This window comes from Ovis canadensis, chromosome 21 (genome assembly GCF_042477335.2).
Source record: "Ovis canadensis isolate MfBH-ARS-UI-01 breed Bighorn chromosome 21, ARS-UI_OviCan_v2, whole genome shotgun sequence".
In the NCBI taxonomy this organism is placed as follows: Eukaryota; Metazoa; Chordata; class Mammalia; order Artiodactyla; family Bovidae; genus Ovis; species Ovis canadensis.
The window spans coordinates 60,803,091-60,822,814 of record NC_091265.1 but is presented as its reverse complement, the minus strand read 5'-3'; the positions used below and the strand labels follow the sequence as shown (position 1 = coordinate 60,822,814).

At 50.2% G+C, this 19,724-nt stretch overlaps 2 protein-coding genes across 5 annotated transcripts in view; one reads left to right on the top strand and one right to left on the bottom strand.

The window, feature by feature from the left end:
* ZDHHC24 (zinc finger DHHC-type containing 24) overlaps positions 1-1,377 on the top strand; it is an 11,556-nt gene extending 10,179 nt beyond the window's left edge. The window contains exon 4 of the mRNA XM_069566343.1: positions 1,041-1,377. The gene's annotated coding sequence lies outside the window, so the exon portion shown is untranslated. The remainder of the gene's footprint in view (positions 1-1,040) is intronic.
* BBS1 (Bardet-Biedl syndrome 1) lies at positions 1,365-19,724 on the bottom strand. Of its 4 annotated transcripts, none has more exons than XR_011251888.1 (18): positions 19,625-19,724; positions 19,210-19,286; positions 19,059-19,093; positions 15,659-15,931; positions 15,498-15,544; positions 15,313-15,351; positions 15,115-15,187; positions 13,394-13,525; positions 12,542-12,648; positions 10,573-10,693; positions 10,250-10,408; positions 9,039-9,108; positions 8,309-8,467; positions 7,304-7,437; positions 6,210-6,344; positions 5,354-5,440; positions 4,958-5,131; positions 2,023-4,524 (listed from the first exon to the last, which is right to left on the bottom strand). XR_011251888.1 is itself a non-coding variant. In XM_069566338.1 (17 exons), the coding sequence occupies exons 1-17, from the start codon at positions 19,669-19,671 to the stop codon at positions 5,045-5,047; spliced, it is 1,782 nt and encodes a 593-aa protein (XP_069422439.1). In that variant the 5' UTR covers positions 19,672-19,724; the 3' UTR covers positions 1,365-5,044. The 4 variants fall into 4 exon arrangements, 2 of the variants coding, with proteins under 2 accessions (XP_069422439.1, XP_069422440.1); XR_011251889.1 differs by having other exon boundaries at positions 4,869-5,131; positions 19,210-19,283; positions 19,625-19,711; XM_069566338.1 differs by having other exon boundaries at positions 1,365-5,131.

The window sequence follows — 19,724 nt, the reverse complement described above, 5'->3', positions numbered from 1 at the left end:
TGGTATGGATCACACAGGTATTGTCAGTTCAGGTTGCAGACTTATTCAGGGAGGCATGTGGTTAAAAGTTTTCAGGAGAGATTTTTTTTCCCCCTCTCTTCTACCCAGTACTAGACTTGGAAATAGGCAGTTTCTTTTGTTGATTCTATTAAGATTTCAAAGAACCAGCTTTTGGTTTTCATTGCTTTTTCTCTGTTGATTTCCTATTTTTGATCTCATTGATTTCTGCTCTTTTTATTTTGGATTTACTCTCGGTCTTTTCTCGTTTCCCATGGTGGAAATGTTAATTATTGATTTTAGGTCTTTTGTCTTTTCTAACATATCCATTCAGTGCTATAAATTTCCCTCTAAGCAATGCTTTCACTGCACCCACAAATTTTGATAAGTTGTTTTCATTTTAATTTAGTTCAAAATATTTTAACATTTGAGATTTCTTCTTTGACCCATGTATTATTTAGAAGACTACTGTTTAATCTGCAAGTATTTTTAAATTTTCCAGTTATTTTTCTGTTACTGATTTACATTTTAGTGTGAGAGCAGACACTTCATGATTTCTATTAAATCTGTTAAAGTGTTTTTTATGGTCCAGAATATGATCTGTCTTGGTGAATGTTCTATGTGAGCTCCAAAAAAATGTGTATTTTAGTGTTGTTGAAGTAGTCTGTAGATGTCAATTAAATCCAGTTGATTGATGGTGTTGAACTTAACTATGTCCTTGAAAAGGTACCATAATTAAAGACTGAACAGAACAAAAGAGCTGAGAATTAAAATAACAGAATTTTAGGGAATTCCCTGGTGGTCCAGCAGTTAAGACTCTGTGCTTCCACTAAAGAGGGTGCAGGTTCGATCCTCTGCTGGGGAACTGAGATCTACATGCCATGTGGTGCAGCCAAAAAATAAAACAGAATTTTAAAAACCATTCCAGAGAAGAGCTGAAAGGTAAAAACTTCTCAGAAAATAGAACCAAAAGATAATATAAGAGAAGACAGAAGAAAATCAGAGGATTCAGTTCTATTCTCTCTGCAATTATCATTTATCAGATGCTGGGCTTCATCAGGATTCCAGAGAGAACAGAGGAAATGGGAAGAAATCACTCAATAAACAATTTTCTGGAATTGAAGGATGCAAGCCTCCACCCCGCAGCGTAACAACTAATGACACACGGTAATGTGTCAGATGTTTCAGAACCTCAGAGAAAAGTCAGAAGCAAAAATGGCATGGAGCCTCTCAACAGCATTACCAAAAGTCAGAATACGAGGGCGCACCCCTTAAAAATGATTTCCTTACCTAAAAATGACTTTCACCTTCAAATTCGACCCAAACTATCACATACATGTACGAACTGAATAAAATCTTCAGACAAATAGTGTCTTAAAATTTTTAACTCTAGTTTTTTTTACAAGATTCTTTTAAAAATAACTATTTTTTGGCTGTGCTGGGTCTTCATTGCTGCGCGGCGTTTCCCTAGTTGGAGCGAGCAGGGGCTGCTCTCGACTTGCAGTGCGCAGGCTTCCACTGCAGCGGCTTCTCTTGCGGGACATGGGCTCTGGGACACGCGGGACTCAGCAGCTGCAGTCTGGGCTCTAGCGCACAGGCCCAGCAGTTGTGGTGCGTGGGCTTAGGTGCTCTGCAGCATGTGGGATTCTCCCGAATCAGCGCTCAAACCCAGGCCTCCTGCATTTGCAGGCTGATTCTTTACCACTGAGCCACCAAGAAAGCCCGACTCTAGTGACTTTTTAGAGAAGGTACCCGTGGATGTGCTTCACCAGGTGAGGGGTAAAAGAACTATGAAGAAGGACACAGGGTCCAGGAATTAAGGAATCTGGCCCAGAACATGGCAAACAGAATTCCCAGAAGTGCTTGCTGTAGCTCTAGTGAACAAACGGCACTCCCTTAAGCCAGGGATGAAGGGACGCACCCAGAGGACCTGTCAGACCCAGTCGGAGAACCAGCAGTTGGTATACATAGAAAACTAAGCAAAGGAGAAAAAACAGGGCAACTATTAACTCCATGGAAAATAAATACACGAAAAGGTAATTTAATTACAGCCCCATTCTTGGCTCTGCAGTGGAGAGTCACGTAGTAATCTAAACAGTGAACACGGATTTACCTAATTGGGGAGAAAAGGAGAGGGCAGGGTGCTGCCACAAGAGCGCTAAAGCCTCATCTATTATGACAGGGAGCCAACAAAGATTGTATAAGCATATTTATAGAATAGCTAATGGAGCCGGAAATGATTGTAGCAGGGGCACAGTACTGAGAACGGGAAGAGGCCATTTCCTTGTTATAAATTGCCCGATTCCATAGTACTAAGTGGGGCTTTTCTGGTCGCTCAGACAGTAAAGAATCTGCCCGCAGTGTGCGAGATCCAGGTTTGATCCTTGCATCAGGAAGGTTCTCTGGAGGAAATGGCAACCCACTCCAGTATTCTTGCCTGGAGAATTCCATGGACAGAGGAACCTGGCAGACTACAGTCCATGGGGTTGCAAAGAGACACGACTAAGCAACTCTTAGTACAAACAGAGTACTAAGTAGGTACATGTTTTTTAACATTAAAAAAAGGCCCCACTCTCCTCATCCTTAATGTAGTTTCTCAGAGCTCTAGCTAGTGAGGGCACTGGGCATCACGCACTGCTTCCTACTGCAAATTGCTTTATTTACACTGTCCGCATCATGCGATTCATGTGTTTTTAAGTAATAGGTCCATCTAGTCAAAGCTATGGTTTTTCCAGTGGTCATGTATGGATGTGAGAGTTGGACCATAAAGAAGGCTAAGGAGCAAAGAATTGATGCTTTTGAACAGTGGTGTTGGAGAAGACTCCTGAGAGTCCCTTGGAGAGCAAGGAGATCCAACCAGTCAATCCTAAAGGAAATCAATCCTGACTATTCACTGGAAGGACTGATGCTGAAGCTGAGGCTCCAATACTTAGGCCACCTGATGTGAAGAACTGACTCGCTGGAAAAGACCCTGATGCTGGGAAAGACCGAAGGCAGGAGGAGAAGGGGACGACAGAGGATGAGATGGTTGGATGGCATCACCGACTCAATGGACCTGAGTTTGAGCAAGCTCTGGGAGATGGTGAAGGACAGGGAAGCCTGATGTGTTGCAGCCTATGGGGCTGCAGAGTCAGACACGACTTAGTGACTGAACAGCAACACAGTATTGCATCATGTAAATTCATATTAGGGGCTGGGCCTCGGGATCGTTTCTCCACTTGCATCATCATGGATTACTATGAGGAGAACCCAGAGGAGACTTCTTCATTCCGAGTTCACACAGTTCATCACTTCACGGGGGTGAAAGGAACTGTAAGGTCATGTGGCCTCCCACAGTGACACAGCTCCAGTGACAAGGGGCTTGATACCTTCTGGGGCAGGGCCTTCCATCTCCGATGAGCTCTCTTGGAAAACGCTTCAGGTTTGGTTGAAATCTGACTGACAGTGACGCTCCCTCTACCTGTCCTTTCATTTCCATACTGAACTTCCTCCTCACTCCCCTGAGCCTCAGTCAGCTTGATCGAGGAACCCCAGGCCACCCCGACCTAACTGGTCTATGTTTGTGAGTGGCTGGACCGTGCAGACAGGAGGGGAATGGGCTCTTGCTTTGGTCCAGACCCCTTAATTCTCTTAACCTCGCCCCAAATGCATTCCCTGCGGAGACTGTAGCTGTGGGCTGTCCCTTGCCATTTCCAGCACAGAGGCTGTTGTCCAGCAGAATCAATCAATGCAGGGCCCTTGGTCTCAAGAGCAAAAGTTCTGTGCTTACTCCTGCCAAGTATCCCCTTTCTGGAGCTGACTCCCGGTTTCTTTACAGGGGCTGCCAAACTCTAGGATATTAGAGCACAATCTAGTCAAACCGCATCCTTTTATACTTGTGGAAATGGAAACATAAGAAACTTGGTTTCTTCCCACAAGCCTGAGCTGTCTGCCACATGATAGGCTGTACCTGGTCAGAAGAAGACATAGGTCCTTCCTCAGCGAACAGGATTCCTGGCTTACAAATGGCTCAGGGTGGCCGTGGGTAGCACTAACCCAAAAGACAGCTGGCAGGTTAGCCAGGCAGACTAGCTAGAGGACTCCAGGAGGCCCCGACGGCCCAGACTGTGTGTCTCTGACCCCTAAGATCTTAACATGCACCTTCATTCAATCCCTGATTCAACCTAAGGCCTATGCTTTTCCAGCAAATCTCACACATAATGGCCACTGCCCAGTGAACTTGCCACTCACCTGACTGATCTGGGCTCCAAAGCATAAGAGCAGTTTGTTTGGCAGTTCTAGGCTTGCCTCCCAAGCCTCCTCCCCAGGACCCCTGAGATGCCCTTCCTGTGTGCCCTGACCCCACCTCTGCTCTGTCAAGCTGAGCCTTCCTCTTCTCAGGCCCCTAGCTCCCTGCCCGGGCACTCTCTGCCCTCTTGCGCCAGCCTCTTCCTTGGCAATCTTCATGGAGCATCACAGGCCTGAGACCTTGGCTGAGCCCAAGACTTCAGGAAGGCCCCCTGTGGGAAGGCAGCTATTCCCGGGGCCCTGAATAGAAAGAGGGGGAGATCAGAGCATGTGCTTTGCCTGCAAGCTGAGATGGCAACAACCAAGCCCCTGGCACCCCAGGGAGCAACAGGGGGCTCAGTCTCACCCAAGAAAAGCCTGTCTGGGGCCAGGCCCCTGCCAACTCTGCAGCAGCAGCAGAGACATGCCCAAGGAGAGTGGCCGAGGAGAAGGTGGGGCATATGCCCTCATCTCAGCGTAACTGCTGCAGAACTCCTCCTTTGGACCTGGGGTGCTTTCTGGGGGAAAGTGGGGACAAGAGCAGAGTGGCAGGAGCCCACAGGGTTAGCGCCTGGGTTTTCCTGAGGAGGAAGGAGCTCACTGACCTGTGCTGCGGGTCACCCAGTAGTGAGGGAGGAACACTAGGAGAGGAGAGGGAGGCGGAGGCCTGGCGTGGTGCCACACGGGAGCGAACCTGGGACTATGGACTCTGCCCAGCACAGTGGAGGTGGCTGGATCCTCCTGGTTCTGGTTCCACTAGGGCTTTAACCCCAGCATGGGGTCAGTCAGCTGCCAGCCCCTCACTCATGGGCATGTTGATGTGGGCACTCAGCAGGGGTGTGCTCTGGCCTTCTCGAAGCACCAGCACCTACGGAGAAGGTGGTCATGGCAGTAGGGGGCATTCTGCCCTCCCCCCTGCTCCCCGAGAAGGCCAGCACGGCCTGGTCTGTACCGGCCCCAGTGCAGGGCTCGGTCCAAGGGGAGGGGGAGCCCCTGCTGTGCAGATATCCAGCCCTTCTCTGCAGCCACGCGGGGCCTTGTCCACACTCTCTCACACTCTCCCCTGCACTAGTACCAACTGGTGACCTACCTTGATGATGTCTGAGATGCCCTTGTCACTAAGACTCTTCACAAAGGTCTCCAAGGGGTAGTTGAGCCCTGGCACCAGCAATGGGACCTAAGTTTGGGGACAAAGAGGTCACGAAGTCAGCCCTCATGCCCAGGCAGTGTTTGGTAGATTTCAAAGCGCTGTCACCCTGCTGTCCCAACTGAACGTCATAGCCTGGCAGGGTGAGCAGGGGTGACAGGCCCGTTCAAGGGGCACATGGCTCAGTGGGGGCGTGAATGCCCCAGGGCTGCATGTGTGTCCATAATTAAAGGTAAACTTTCTTTCTTTTTTGCTGCGCTGCACAGCACGCTGGATTTTAGTTCTCCGGCCAGGGATCAAACCCTGCAGGGAAGGTGGAGTCTTAATCACTGGACTGCCAGGCAAGTCCCTAAACCTCTTGACCTCCAACCAAGTCTAGGGCTATTTCTTCCACATACCAAAGTCCTTCTCATTTTCTGGCCCTTCCAACTAAGGCTCAAATGCGGACCGGGGGAACACCAGGCCCTTCACTCTGGAAGGTTCTCCTTGGGGTCCCCATTCTTGTTGTGGGAGGGGCTAAGGCAGCAGGGCGGCTCTGGGACTCCCAGCACCAACAGGCTTCCGAGGGAGGCACAGGTGGGGCCCGGACTCTCACTGTTGTCCCAGCACCTTCCAAGTGCTGCCCTCAGACCCGCGCAGTTGGGGAGAAAAGCAGCTGGGGCAGGCAACCTTGGGGGCTCTCCTCAGGGCCCCTGCTGCGCCCTAGCCTGCCCTGTAGCTGCAGCCACTTGCCAGCCCCCTCACCTCTGACCTGTGGGCATCTGATCAGGCACCACCCCACCCTTTGTCATGCCAGTACCTTGAAGAAGGCCTGGGGCAGAGCATAGAGCACCTCGTTGTACAGGAAGCAGACCACCAGCCCCAGGATGGGGCGGGCTGTTGATGTGTTCTGCAGGTGAAGGGTGAGCTTGAAGGTGGGGCCCAGGCCCTGAACCTGTGGAGAGGGTGGGGAGGGGAGAAAGACCTTAGGACCTCATGGGTTTGGGTGCTGAGAAGGTTGACCCTGGCCCTGCCCGCCTGCTTCCTCATCCACGTCCTCAAGTCACCCTCCTCCAACTGCTCTAAAGCATTGTCCATCAGAAGGCCCAGAGCTCAGAAGCTTGGCTCCATGGGTATAGAGTTGAATGGCGGCCCTGGGAGGAGAAGGCGGGTGGGAGGCAGAGCTGGCCTGGGCGAGCAGGCCCGGCTCCTGCCTGCACTGCTGCACGGCCCTGCCCCTGTCCTCAGGGCCCGGCCCGCCTCCACCGCTCATCCTCTGGGGGCTGTGGTGATTTCACTTTCTCCCTCTTCCCAGCTGTGCTCTGTAGCCTCTTCCTCTCTGGATCTCTCCACTGTCTTCAAGGAAAGAGAGACTAGAACCCCAACTGGATCCGACGGCACACCTCAGGGAGCCACTGAGAGTGGCTGGGGGCCTGAGGACCTTGAGGTCAGGCGTGTCTAAGGGCTCCTCGTCCTCCTCGTGCCTGTGGAAGTCTCGGGACAGCCCCATCCCTGCACCAGGCAGTCCGATCTCCTCAGGCTGCCGGCAGTTACTGAAGTGAAGAGACTCCTGAAGAGGACTCTGTTTCTTCCCAGGCTCCTGGGAAGAAACGTCCCAAGGTGACGACCTGGGGGCCAGGTCCCACGTCTGGGGGCTCGTCTGAGGCCCCACGTGGAACGAGGGGGCTGCAGAGTGTGCCTGCTCTGCGGCCAGCTGAGGAGAAGAGGCGGCACAGGTGAGAGAAGGCGAGGGCGCCCACGGGGGAGGTCTTGGTCCCTGAGTCTGTGGGCAGGTGACAAGGGGCATGGGGCCAGTTGCCCTGGAACCAGCTCTGGCCTGAGGGGTTCCCGCCCACCCGACCTCTGCCCCTCTGGCCCTGAGGCGGCCTGACCACCCCTACCCCAAGAACTCACCACAGCGTGCAGCTTGAGCGGCTCCCGGGCCATTAGAGACACGGGGCTCAGGCTGGACTCAAGGGCCTGCACGTAGGCACGGGCCGCCCGGAGGCGCAGCAGGTAGAGGTCCGCCTGGAAGGTCCGGTGCATGGCTGAGGGGAGGGATACGAGGGGCTGACGGTGAGGTGGGAGGGGGGCAGCGCGGGGAGGAGGCTCCCGCTCAGGCTGCCGTGGGGAGAGGATGAGAGGAAGGCATGGTGAGCAGAGGCTGGGAGCATGCAACAGGAGGTCGAGGTCCCACAGCCAGCCTCTAGATGCTATGGACCGCTCCCTGCCCCTCTGCCCAGCTTCTAACACTACCTGGCCGCCTGCGCAGTCTTGGCCTCCTTTGTTGGCTCCTGGCTGAACCCAGGCAGGGCCCTGTGCCTTTACCCAGGCCTCTGCCAAAATCGCCCTTCTCTGTCCCTGTCTGGATGGTGGACTTGTAATCATCTTTTAGAGTTAAATCCAATGTCATCTCTCTAAAGCCTTTGCTAGGCTCCCAGGCAAACACATTCTCTTGTGCGCCTCAAAACCACTTGGCAGAGACTTAGGCACCTGTCATGCAATGTAAAGCTAGCAAGGTCTACCGAGCTCCTTAGGTAGGGACTGGCCTAATCCAAGGCACTTGGCACAAGGCCTGGCATACATAGGTACTGAACGAACAAAAGAGCATGAAAAATTAAACAGGAAAAGGAAGAACCTTGATCAAATTCTACTTCTTTTACGAGAATTCCTGCACCTAGAAGTGGCTGCTCCCTCCTCTGAACTCGAAGGGCAGCCGCAGCACCTTCTACCTTGAGCTCTAGTTCTGTTGGCAGGGTGTACCCCTAGGCTGTCTCTGGGCCTCTAGAGGCATGAGACCCACCTGGTTCACCCAGGTTTCCTCCCGCTGCTCAGGGCACCCAGGTGGTGTTCACCCAGTTGCTGCCACTTTGGACCAATTGAGGAGGAGGAAGGGGAGGGACTCAGCCTGAGACTCACCGGTGCCGGCTTCCCGCTCTCGCAGTGTCTGGTCCACGTACAGCCGGGTCTTCCGGGGCACGTTGAGTTTTATGACCTGGCTTGGTGCGGGGCCCGCCTCACCTCCCCCCTCGGCAAACACCGCTGTGCGCTTGAGGATCTTGATGATCAGGCCACCACCTAGGGAAGAGGACAGATGGCATGCGTCCTCCCTAGGCCCACCCGATAGTCCCACTCTTTCTCCCCACCCTGCCTCACGTTGATCCTCTTCTGTCTTCTTGTTGAGACTGTGGGTCTCTGAAAGGAGTGAAGTGTGTCCTGCCACTAATGCATTCATCCATTTAGCAGTTCTCTAGTTGTCTGCGCAAGCCACTTGGCTTGTGGGATCTTAGTTCCCTGACCAGGGATCAAACCTGGGTCATCCGCAGTGGAAGCATGGAGTTCTAACCACTGGACCGCCAGGAGAGTTCCTAGCAGTTATTTACTGACTATTTTGATGTTCCTGGCATTGTGGCAGATACTGGGGTGAATTGGAGACACAGCCAGGGCCTGGCCCCAGGTAGTGACATCAAACTGCTAATGAGCTGTCCCCAGTGAAGGCCCAGCCCCAGCTGGGATGGTGTCTGCAGGCAGGCCCTGCTTCCGAAGCCCAGGCCCACCCATGTCCCACATGCTTCTCTTCTTTCCCAGGGTCTGGCCTGCCCCACACACTCCCACCTCTAAAACCCGCACCAGGCCTAACCCACCTTACCTAGTGTCGTCATGATAAGGGTGTTATCTTCCCGCCCATAGCGGCCAAAGCAAAGGCTGATCACTGCCTCCTATGGTGGAAACACCAGAGTTTAGTTGGGAAAAGATCTCAGTGAAGAGAACAGGATTGGGAGGAGGGGGGATAAGGTTGGGAGACCCCATATATGATGTACGAGGTGAGATGTGAGGTGAGGTCGGGAGCTATGCTGCCTCTGAAATATTTCCTGTATTTCTAATCCCCGCACCCCGCCCCCTGCTCAGTCATGGCCATACTTCCAGACCGAAAATCTCTGGCTTCTGAGTTCAGCTTTCTAACACGTCTCCCAGCCGTCTTTCTCCCCAGTCTGTCCTTCAAACAGCTGTTTCCGTTGCCTTTCAAAATACAAATATGACCATGTCTACTCTTGGCTGAAAAACCTCTAGTGGTTTTTGCTCTCCTTGTTTACATATTCAAGGCCTTCCATATCTGACTCCAACCTGCCTTTTCTCTTTGTCCTTTCCCCAACCTGTACACCACACCGCCTGCCCTCCCGAGAGCCTGTGGTCCAAACCAGCTGCTTTCAAATTTTATATTGTGACATATGACACTTTACACATACGTACACACCAAAGTTTCACATGTGATAACCCTCTGAACTTTTTTCTGGTTCTGATACTGGTTCATTAAATCGATCTAATGACTCAAAACTGTTTGAAAAACTCAGGTCCAAATTCATCAAACTACCTGGATTCCTTTATCAAGAAAACTCATGCCTCTCAGCCACTGTTCACGTTATCTCCAGTCTGGAATACCGCACCTTCATTTATCCACTCCATTTCTCAAAGCAAACTGCTTCGAGGACCAGCTGAATTGTCGTTTGCTCTGTGAAATGGCTCCTGAGTTCCATCCCTATGTATCTCTCACCACCCCCATCCCTCCCCCCGAGTCACTATAGTCTGTCTCTGTGCTTTTTCTGGGCTTTGGTCTGCTTTAGTCTGTCTTGGATTTCAATCAGCTGTTTCTGGCTGGCTCGCACCTTAGACTGCAAGTCCCTCAACAATAAGGATCGGTCATTGTTATATCCTTTCAATACAGTGAGTTGTGCGTATGAGATACTCAACGAACATTTTCAAAATACATCAAAATTTAAGGGTGGCAGGTGGAGCGGGATCAGGAGAGGCGGTGAGTCCGTCCCAAGCGGGGAGCGGGGCAGGGAGGAGTCAGCAGCTCACCGGCGTGCGGATGACGTTGAGCAGGACCTTGTCGTGGTAGATGCGGACCTCTCCGTTGGCCAGTGCGGCCATGACGGCCTGCAGGCCCCGGGAGCGCTGCTCCAGGCGGTTCATGGCCAAGATGGCTGCAGGCATCTGCACTGTCCACAGCCTCTTACCCTGGGAGGGAACAGCTAAGTGTCTGCTGGGGGCTCAGTGCTGAGGAGTGGAAAGAAGGGCTGGCTGGAGTTGCTGGGAAGGGAATGCCAGAAGGGCCCGCCTGCTGAGGGGGACTGAGGAGACAAGGGTGGAAGGCTTTGGAGGTGCTTGCCGTGAGATCACACCTTGTAGGTGAAGCCGTGCAGGCTGTCTTGGTTGCTGCCCACCACCAGGACCTTGTGTACACGGACAAGCCCCACAGGCTGGGCGCTCAGCTCGATGCAGTACTTGGGACACTTGGAGTCTCTGTGGAATGAAGACACACACTCCCAGCCCCAGGGCTTCCCTGGTGGCTCATATGGTAAAAAATCTGCTTGCAATGCAGGAGACCCAGGTTCTGTCCCTAGGTTGGGAAGATCCCCAGGAGGAGGGCATTGCAACCCACTCCAGTACTCTTGCCTGGAGAATCCCCATGGACAGAGGAGCCTAGAGGGCTACAGTCCATGGGATCGCAGAGTGACTGAGCGACTAACACTTGCTCACTCACTCACTCTCAGCCCAGAAACCTCCTCTCCTTCCCTGGCTGACCCTCCTCTTTCCAGGCCCCACAGATGATCCTGGGAGTAGCCTTGGCCCACAAGCAGAGGACCCAGGAACTAGTTCCACCTCTAGGACTTAGTTGGAGAAGGCAATGGCAACCCACTCCAGTACTCTTGCCTGGAGAATCCCATGGACAGAGGAGCCTGGTGGGCTGCAGTCCATGGGGTCGCTAACAGTCGGACACGACTGAGCGACCTCACTTTCCCTTTTCATTTTCATGCATTGGAGAAGGAAATGGCAACCCACTCCAGTGTTCTTGCCTGGAGAATCCCAGGGATGGTAGAGCCTGGTGGGCTGTCGTCCATGGGGTCGCACAGAGTTGGACATGACTGAAGTGACCTAGCAGCAGCAGCAGCTAGGACTTAGTATGTGCATGACCTTGGATAACACAATGTGTGTTTTCCCTCCTGGTCTTCCTCCCAACTTCACTTGATCTGTGTGATAACTTATCGTTAAGCAGTTTACAGCGAGTGTACCTCAGGTGAGATGAAGTAATGGACTGAGATTCCATTTAATATAATAGTTTAGTAATTTATCAGAAAAGCAGGAGAAGGTTGCTGTGTGGATGCAGAGTTTTTAGTTTCCTGGCATCTGAATCTTATTTCTCTTATCCAGACTCTGGCCCACCTTTCTTAAGTCTAAGCCAGACACATCGCCCATCTGATGACTCATCTGAAGAGGTTCCCATTGGTCTCTGGGCCTAATCCCAATCTACCCTCCAAAATGAACATGGATCATGTCATTCATCATATCTCCTGAGTCAAACCCCATAATGGTTTTCCATTGCCCTTCAGATGAAACCCCAAATCTTCACCATGTCCTATCAGGTCCTGCGTGAGTCGACCTGATCTCTATGTCATCTCTTGCCACCAAGCTCAAGTGCCACCATTGGCTCAAGTGCCAATGTCTTTCCCACCCAGAGTTCGCTTTCATGCTCTCTTCCTATAACTCTTGCTCCACTGTTTTGAACTGGATCCTTCTTAACCTTCAAGTAATCTCTTCAGACAGGCATTCACTGATCACCCTGACCCCCTTTTATTCCTCCCTGAGCCAGTACTTTTCCTCCAAGGCATGTATCCAATTTGTAATATAATCTTGGTCTTAATATGTCTTTCCACAAGGGTAGGGACTACGTGTTTTGTTCATCAATATATCCCCAATACCTCATGCAATGCTTAATTCATAGCAGGTACTCAAAAACATTTCTTGAATTAAAAGAATGACTGTTAAGAAACATCAAACTAATGCATGAGGAAATTTCCCGTACCTACAGAAGCAATAGAACAAGTAGAAAGACCATTTTAATCTAATTTTCATCTAATTTCTGATTCACTGCTAGTGTCACGGCCACCCAGCCTCGTCCCTCACTTTGCCAGGCCCCACGGGACAAGCCTCCAGACATCCCTTATGCTCAAGGGCTCTGCCTCCTATGAAGTTCTGGGCTCTTTCCAGTCCCACATTCTCGCTCCAAAGCCCTGCTCATCTTGCCAGCCCTCGAAACCACTAGGTTTCTGAGATGTTCCTTCGGACCCTAGAGAGCTTGGATGTAGCTACCTTCTCAGTATATAGATGCTCCCGTTGCGGCAGGCGGCGGCAAGGCGGAACTCCACATCAAACTGGCCAGAAACCTCCAGGAAGACAGGGACGCTGGGGAGGCTCATCTGCAGAGAGACTCAAACACCCCAGTTTCTCTGGAGCCCCAGCCCCTCCCTGACCTGACGCCACTCCTCTAAGTACCCCTCTCCTCACTCACACCCTCCTGGGCACAGTTTAAAACATAAGCAGTTTCTCTGGAGGGGAACAGAGAACACCCTTAACAAAGGGTGTTAAGTCCACACCCTTTGACTAAACTATGCCATTTCTAGGAATGCATGTAAGGAGGTATTCAGATAAGCACACAAAGACGTTTGGCAAGGAAGCCTACTGTGGCGGTGGTTAATGATAGCAAGAAACTGAAAATAACTTAAACATACAATTGGTGACAGGGTAAAGAAATTACAGAGTATTTATATAATCGATGCTTTGCGGCCTCTGAAAAGGCTGACATGGTTTTATACAGATATGGAAAGATACTGATGAGCTACTGCTGCTTGAAAACAGCAGGTTTCAGGATCCTACAGCATGGGGCTGTTTTTGTAAAAAAAAGAAAAAAATATTGAAAGTTATATACCTGTGTCTAAATATGAAAATGTCTACAGGGACTTGTGCCAAAACCTTCACAGAAGGTATGCATGAGTGGTAGGATTTGGGGTTATCTGTCTTCTAGATGCCTGCCTACATTTTATAACTTTCTACAATGAACAGGTATCACCAAGAACTAACTCACTGGGGCAGGAGATTTGGGGGAAGACGGGGAGGGCATGGAGCCTGTGCCTTGGGTGTGCGCAGGGCCAGGCCCACACTGACCTTGGCCAGAATGGTGAAGGCCTCCGGGTCTAGCACCAGGAGCTCCTTGTTCTCAGTGCCCAGCACCAGACAGGATACAGCATCCTCGTCAGCCAGGTTCTTCTTTAAGGTGGTCATGGTAGTGATGACTGTCTGCAGAAGGACTCCAGGGTCACCCAGGAGATCCCCTCACACCATCTCCCACCCCAGCTCCTCCCAGGACACCCCAGAAAGAAAGAGGGCAAAGGAGGAAGAAGAGTGTTAGAGTTGTGACAGAAGATTTATCTACAAAAGTGTTGATTGCAGCAAACCTAATTTCCTAACAAAAGAGGATTCTCTAAGTCAATTATAAACTGTCTGTATGATCAAAAACCACACCACAATTTTGGTCATTTACCAAAATCAGATTTTAAAAGATTCAATGACAGGAAGAATGTTTCTAATGTATTAAAAGAAAATACAGGTTAAAAGTTACATTAGTATTATCCCAGTTTAAAAAACATATATATGAATAAAAAGAACCTTGGAAAGCTAAACTTTTAAATACAAACACTGGTTATTTCTGGACAATGACATCACAGGCAGGGTTTAATTTCTTCATTGTGCTTTTCTGCAGTTTCTACAGTGGGCATATGTTCTTCTTCTAATTGTGATTGGAGCGAAAACAAAAGAGGCGATAATCCCCTTTTTAGGAATTTCTCCTATGGAAATAATTTAGCGAGACTAAAATGTTTCTTTGGATAAAGCTGTTCACTGAGTGACTATCTTTAAGATAAAAAAAGAGGACTCCTCAATGCCTAGTGGAAGGAGAAAAGTTACAGAAATGCGGATGCTAGTGGCTCCCAACCATGCAGTCACGACGCATACCTGGAAAGATGGCCTCCCCCACACTGCATCTTCTAAGCAATACTTAACTCACTTCCTGATTTTAAAAGTACTCAGAGATAGTGACAGTTGTGGATCTGAGCTGCTGATCAGCAGGAGAGAACAATGTTTCTCAGGGAATTATCTGCAGCTAGCCAAACATGGAGGCATGCATTAGTTAACGCGTTCAACTCGAGTGTCCTCTATAGCAAGTGAGTGGTTCCTATGTGGCTTTCTGAAATGCAGGGACAACTCTGAAAGCCCATCCCTGGACAAGGTTCAACCCCCAAGGTCAGGAACCACTGGAGCTCATCAATGAGTAGGTTTATCAATAAAGTTATTAAAATCCTAACTAAGAAAAATATGAAGAGAATACAAAGAAGACACTTCTTGACCAATGATCTGCACCGAATAAATTATGCATGAATAATGAATCACCAGTGAAATAATCAAGGGGCCGCTAAAAATGGGGTTCTTCAAGACTGATGCTCAAGATACAATGTTACATGCTCAAGGGAAGCAGGATGCAAAAGCCTATTTATGAACAAAATGTATCAAAATGGTAAGAGTACTCTGAGTAGTAAGTATAGTCACTTGTATTTCTCCTTTGTATTTTTTTCAAATTTTTCCCTAATGAAAATATTTTACCTTTACCCCCAAGATGATAAAGATATATGTTACATAAAGATATATCTTACATAACTGTATCTATCAACTCAAAGCTGTCACTGCTAACCGAAATGGAGAAGCCCTGCAGACGACATAGGCGGCACAGGCTGGAAGGGAAACTGCAAAGTAAAACTAGTCGGGTTTGGCTTTTTGTGGTCTGTTTAAAAAACTGTCTGTATTCTTTACAGGGAAATGAGAGGGGGCAGTACCTGCCGCCTGATGGACTTGGACTTGTGCTGGTTCACAAACGCCTCCATTTCACTCAGCTCCAGTGGGAGAAACCTGGACACACAGAGTAGGGACCTCTGTGTGCCCGGGACCTGCCTGCCCTCCGAGGCCACTCCACAGCCTCTCCCCCTACCCTCCCAGGGAGCTTCTGGAGCCCTGGCCGTCCAGAGGGCCCTTACCTGAGTGACTGTACAGACAAAGGCACCTCTGCCTTCTCCCTGTAAGGAGAGGGACCATCCCAGTAGGTTTAGTTGAGAAATAGGGCTGGTCGGTGGGGAGGGGGGTGTCAGACAGTGGGCTCTGGGATGAAGGAGTAGGAACTGGGGGGTGAGGGAAGCACATGAAGGGGAAAGTGGGCTCTCACCTGATGCCCTCCAGCATCTCCTTCAGGGTCAAGGGGTCAATCTGGTCCTGTGCCACAACGGGAAGAAGGTAGAGCCTGTGAGCTCCAGAGCCAGGCAGGGAATGAGGCCCACCTGCAGCGGCCACCTCTGCCTTTTTGCTCTCATCCCCCGTGTCACTTACCTCTTTGGCCTGATTCCAAAGGTCTTGTTCCAGGGGGTTTGTAGGCAACAAGGGCAGGCTGAACTTGAAGTAGGGCTTGAGATTCTTGTACACATACACACAAGGGCCTGATGCGATTGCTAGGGCTGGTGTCCGGGGCTCGTGGGACCCCACGAGGAAGGTGACAGCAGCGGCTGGCAGGTCAGGTAGCGGTTTTTGGCTCACCAGTGTGTGTCCTTTAAGTACCTTCAGGCGAGGCTGCCGCCCATCTGGGCCAAGGTCTCCCATGGCCAGCTGCAGAGAGAGGCTGGCTGAGTCCAGGCTTCGGGTCCAAAGACACCCCTACTGCCCCTCTTCTTGGGCTTAGCTTTTTGCTGGTGCACATCCATATATACTCAGAGTGTATCACAGGTGGGTGGGAGGAGGGCAAAGGCTTTGCAAGCTGTGTGACCTTGGGAAAAATGATTTCCTGAGCCAGTTTTCCCACCTGCAAAATGGGAATACCTACCACATGACAGGGGCTTCCCAAGTGGTGCTAGCGGTTAAAAAACAAAAACAAAAACAAAAAAACCTGCCCGCCAATGCAGGAGACCAAAAAGACTCAGACTCAATCCCTGCTGGGTCAGGAAGATCCCCTGGAGGAGGGCATGGCAACCCACTCCAGTATTCATGCTTAGAGAATTCCATGCACAGAGGACCCTGACAGGCTAGTCCACGGGGTCTCACAGAGTTGGACACAACTATAGCAACTTAACACGCACCCACGCACACTGCAGTACACTTGTAGTGAAAGTCAAAGGAGACGATGAACGACAGAACCTAGTGAGGAGCAGGGGGCAGCTGATGCTTTCAGTATTTGTTCAGTAAATGTTTCTTCAGGGCCTGCTCCATGCCAGACACTGTTCTACACACTGGGATAATGACTGAGGTCACTGGGGGGCCTGAAACTCCTATGTTGGCTCTGAGGCCTGGCTTCCAAATGGGAAAGGAGCAGAACCAAGTGTGCAGAGTGGGACGTGCTCTAGCAACCCACAAGGGAGAACCAAGCTCTTGTATTTCCACCCTTCAAGCCACTGCAGCTGCCATGCAAGCCCATTCTCCTGAGTGAAGCCTGCAAGGCCCCTCTGATCTGGATCCCAACAGGTTTTCTATCACTTCCCCATCTATGCTATGCTCCATCCAGGATGCAAGCTGCCACAGAAAGCCTGGATTCTGAGCATGCTCAGTGTGCCAGAAGCCACACCAGTAACTTCATGTACTTTTATTTAATCTGAGCAACAACCTGTGAGGTAGATACAATTATTAGCCCCATTTCACAAATGAGGAAACTATAAGGCTTAGAGATGTTAGGTAAAAGTCACATAGCTAGTAGGTGGTACAGCTAGGTCTTGAACCTACGTCTGTCCGAATCCAAAGCCAGTGGTCTTGGGACTTCCCTGGCAGTCCAGTATTTAAGACTCTGCCTTCCAATGCAGGGGGCACGGGTTTGATTCCTGGCTGGGGAACTAGGGTCCCACATGCCACAGGGTACAGCCAAAAATTAAAAAAACAAAGCCAGTGGTTTTAACTACTATTTTATATTGGCCTCAACTTTCTAATGTTCAATTTTAGTTCAGTTCAGCCACTCAGTCGTGTCCAACTCTTTGTGACCCCATGGACCGCAGCACGTCAGGCCTCCCAGTCCATCACCAACTCCCAGAGTCCACCCAAACCCATGTCCACTGAGTTGGTGATGCCATCCAACCATCTCATCCTCTGCTGTCCCCTTCTCCTCTTGCCCTCAATCTTTCCCAGCATCAGGACCTTTTCCAATGAGTCAGCTCTTCAAATCAGGTGGCCAAAGTATTGGAGTTTCAGCTTCAACATCAGTCCTTCTAATGAACACCCAGGACTGATCTCCTTTAGGATGGACTGGTTGGATCTCCTTGCAGTCCAAGGGACTCTCAAGAGTCTTCTCCAACAACACAGTTCAAAAGCAATTTCCTCTGGGCAAATACACTGTGAGTTTGCAAGCGACTCTGCCTCTGTCTGTGCAGTTCCCTCTGCCTGATGCCCTCCCCTCTTCCGTGCCTTCTTGACACACTTCATTCATCCTTCAGCACAGTTCACGTAGCCCTGCCTCCTCCTGCCTCCAGTTTAGGGCAGAGGAGCCGGGCAGGCTGCAGCCCGTGGGGCTGCAAAGAGTCATTCACAACTGAGCAACTAAGCACGTGCGGTCTGTGATTTCTCTACCCGTCACTGCTGTCAACCCAGCACCAAGGATACACCAGGTGTTCAGCCAACATTGTGGATGAATCAAGGACAGTATCCGTATTTCCTTCTGACTATGGACTGATTCATTTCTCAGTTTAGTGTCTGTACAACAACTCACATGCAGTAGAGGTTCACTGCATGTTCTAGTCACTCAGTTGTGTCCGACTCTTCGCAACCCCATGGACTGTACCCCACCAGGCTCCTCTGTCCATGGGATTCTCCAGGCAAGAATACTGGAGTGGACTGCCATTCCCTTAACCAAGGGGTTCACTGTATGCTTGCTAAATTGTTGAATGCTCTATGGACAGGGATTTGGGGGCCAAAGCTACGAATCTTTCTGCACTGTCCAAGCAGGATATGACTCTTTTCTAGCTGCCATCATAACGTATCCATTGTAGATTCACTGCCCTTGGTGAGGGCTGAGCTGTAATGGAACGTGTGATGGGGAATTTGACAAACCCAGGTCTGCCACCTTTAACAAACTCGGTAAACTCAGCCTTTTGGAATCTATTTTCCCACTAACAAAATGGAGATAAACAATATCTATGTATGTGAAAATGCCTCAAAGAGGGTCTAGTCCAGAAATAAGTACTCAATATATGTTAACTTCCTTTCTTTTAGCTCAATAATTTCTCAACCTTAAAAAAAAAATCTGTGCCTTAAAATTTAATTTTCTTTTTTACTTATCTTTATATTTTTATCTTAATTTTAAATTTAATCTTTTTATTATGGAAAAATTTAAGTCATATACAGAAGTAGAGACTCATATAACGAACCCCCAAATAGCCATCATCCAGCTTCAAGATGATCAGCTCATAGCTAACCTTAAAATGTATACCCTTTTGATAAACATAAAACTCTCAGTCTCCTCCCTTCTAAATTCCCTCCAGATTCTAACGCCCCACCCCCAACCATGGGATGTATCCCTCCAGCGAAGAATTAACGTCAACATAATGAAGAGGCTTTGTCTTAGTATAATCTCCAGCAGCATTTTGTTTAGCTGTACTTTTTGCAGTCTGTCATATGAAATCAACAGGTTCTCTCCACTCTCACGTTAAAAATAAAGTGTAACGCTAAACGTGCTTTTTCAAAGTGCACATGAATTCCAGACTACGTTGAGCTTCTTTGGAACTATCAGGAAACCTCACTTCTGGGGCGACAGGCTTACCTTGTACTCCCCGTCCCCGTGAAAATCGGCCAGCGCTGGAAAACATAAAAAGGGCCATAAACCAGGGCCTCAGCATCCTAGAAGCTTAACTAGAGGACCATCTGACACCCCGGTCTCCCCAGAACCGGGGTTCCTGGTCCCAGAGACTCACCCAGGCAGGCGGAAAAGGTGTGGATGTTCGCCATGGAATCGCTGAGTGAGTCCAGCCATTTCGAATTGGCCTCACTGCTGGGAGAAGAGGGACAGAGTTGGGGGACGGGGGCGAGGGCGGGGCTAGATGATGAATTCGAAGGGAAGGAAGAACATTTTTCGGGAACTGGTTTCTGGAATGAGGTGTGTAGGGAGCTCTGAACTAGGGGTATAGAGTCTGGGTCCAAGTTCCGGCTTCCCCTCCGCAGCACTCGAGTCACCCACACACACCCATTCACTCCCTGGGTCTCAGTTTCCCTATGTGATCTTTAAAGGACTGCCAGCGCTGCTGAGACTCACAGGAGCCCAGATCCCAGGGACCGGGGCACCCTCTTTACATATGTAGGGAAACGGGTCTCAAGGATCCCAGCCTTCACCTCTCGCCTTTGCCGCTGTCTGAATCCGACGAAGACGTAGCAGCCATCTTCCCAGGCGTCACCCTGGCAACCGGCTGTGGCCAGCCGCCGCGCAGCGCCC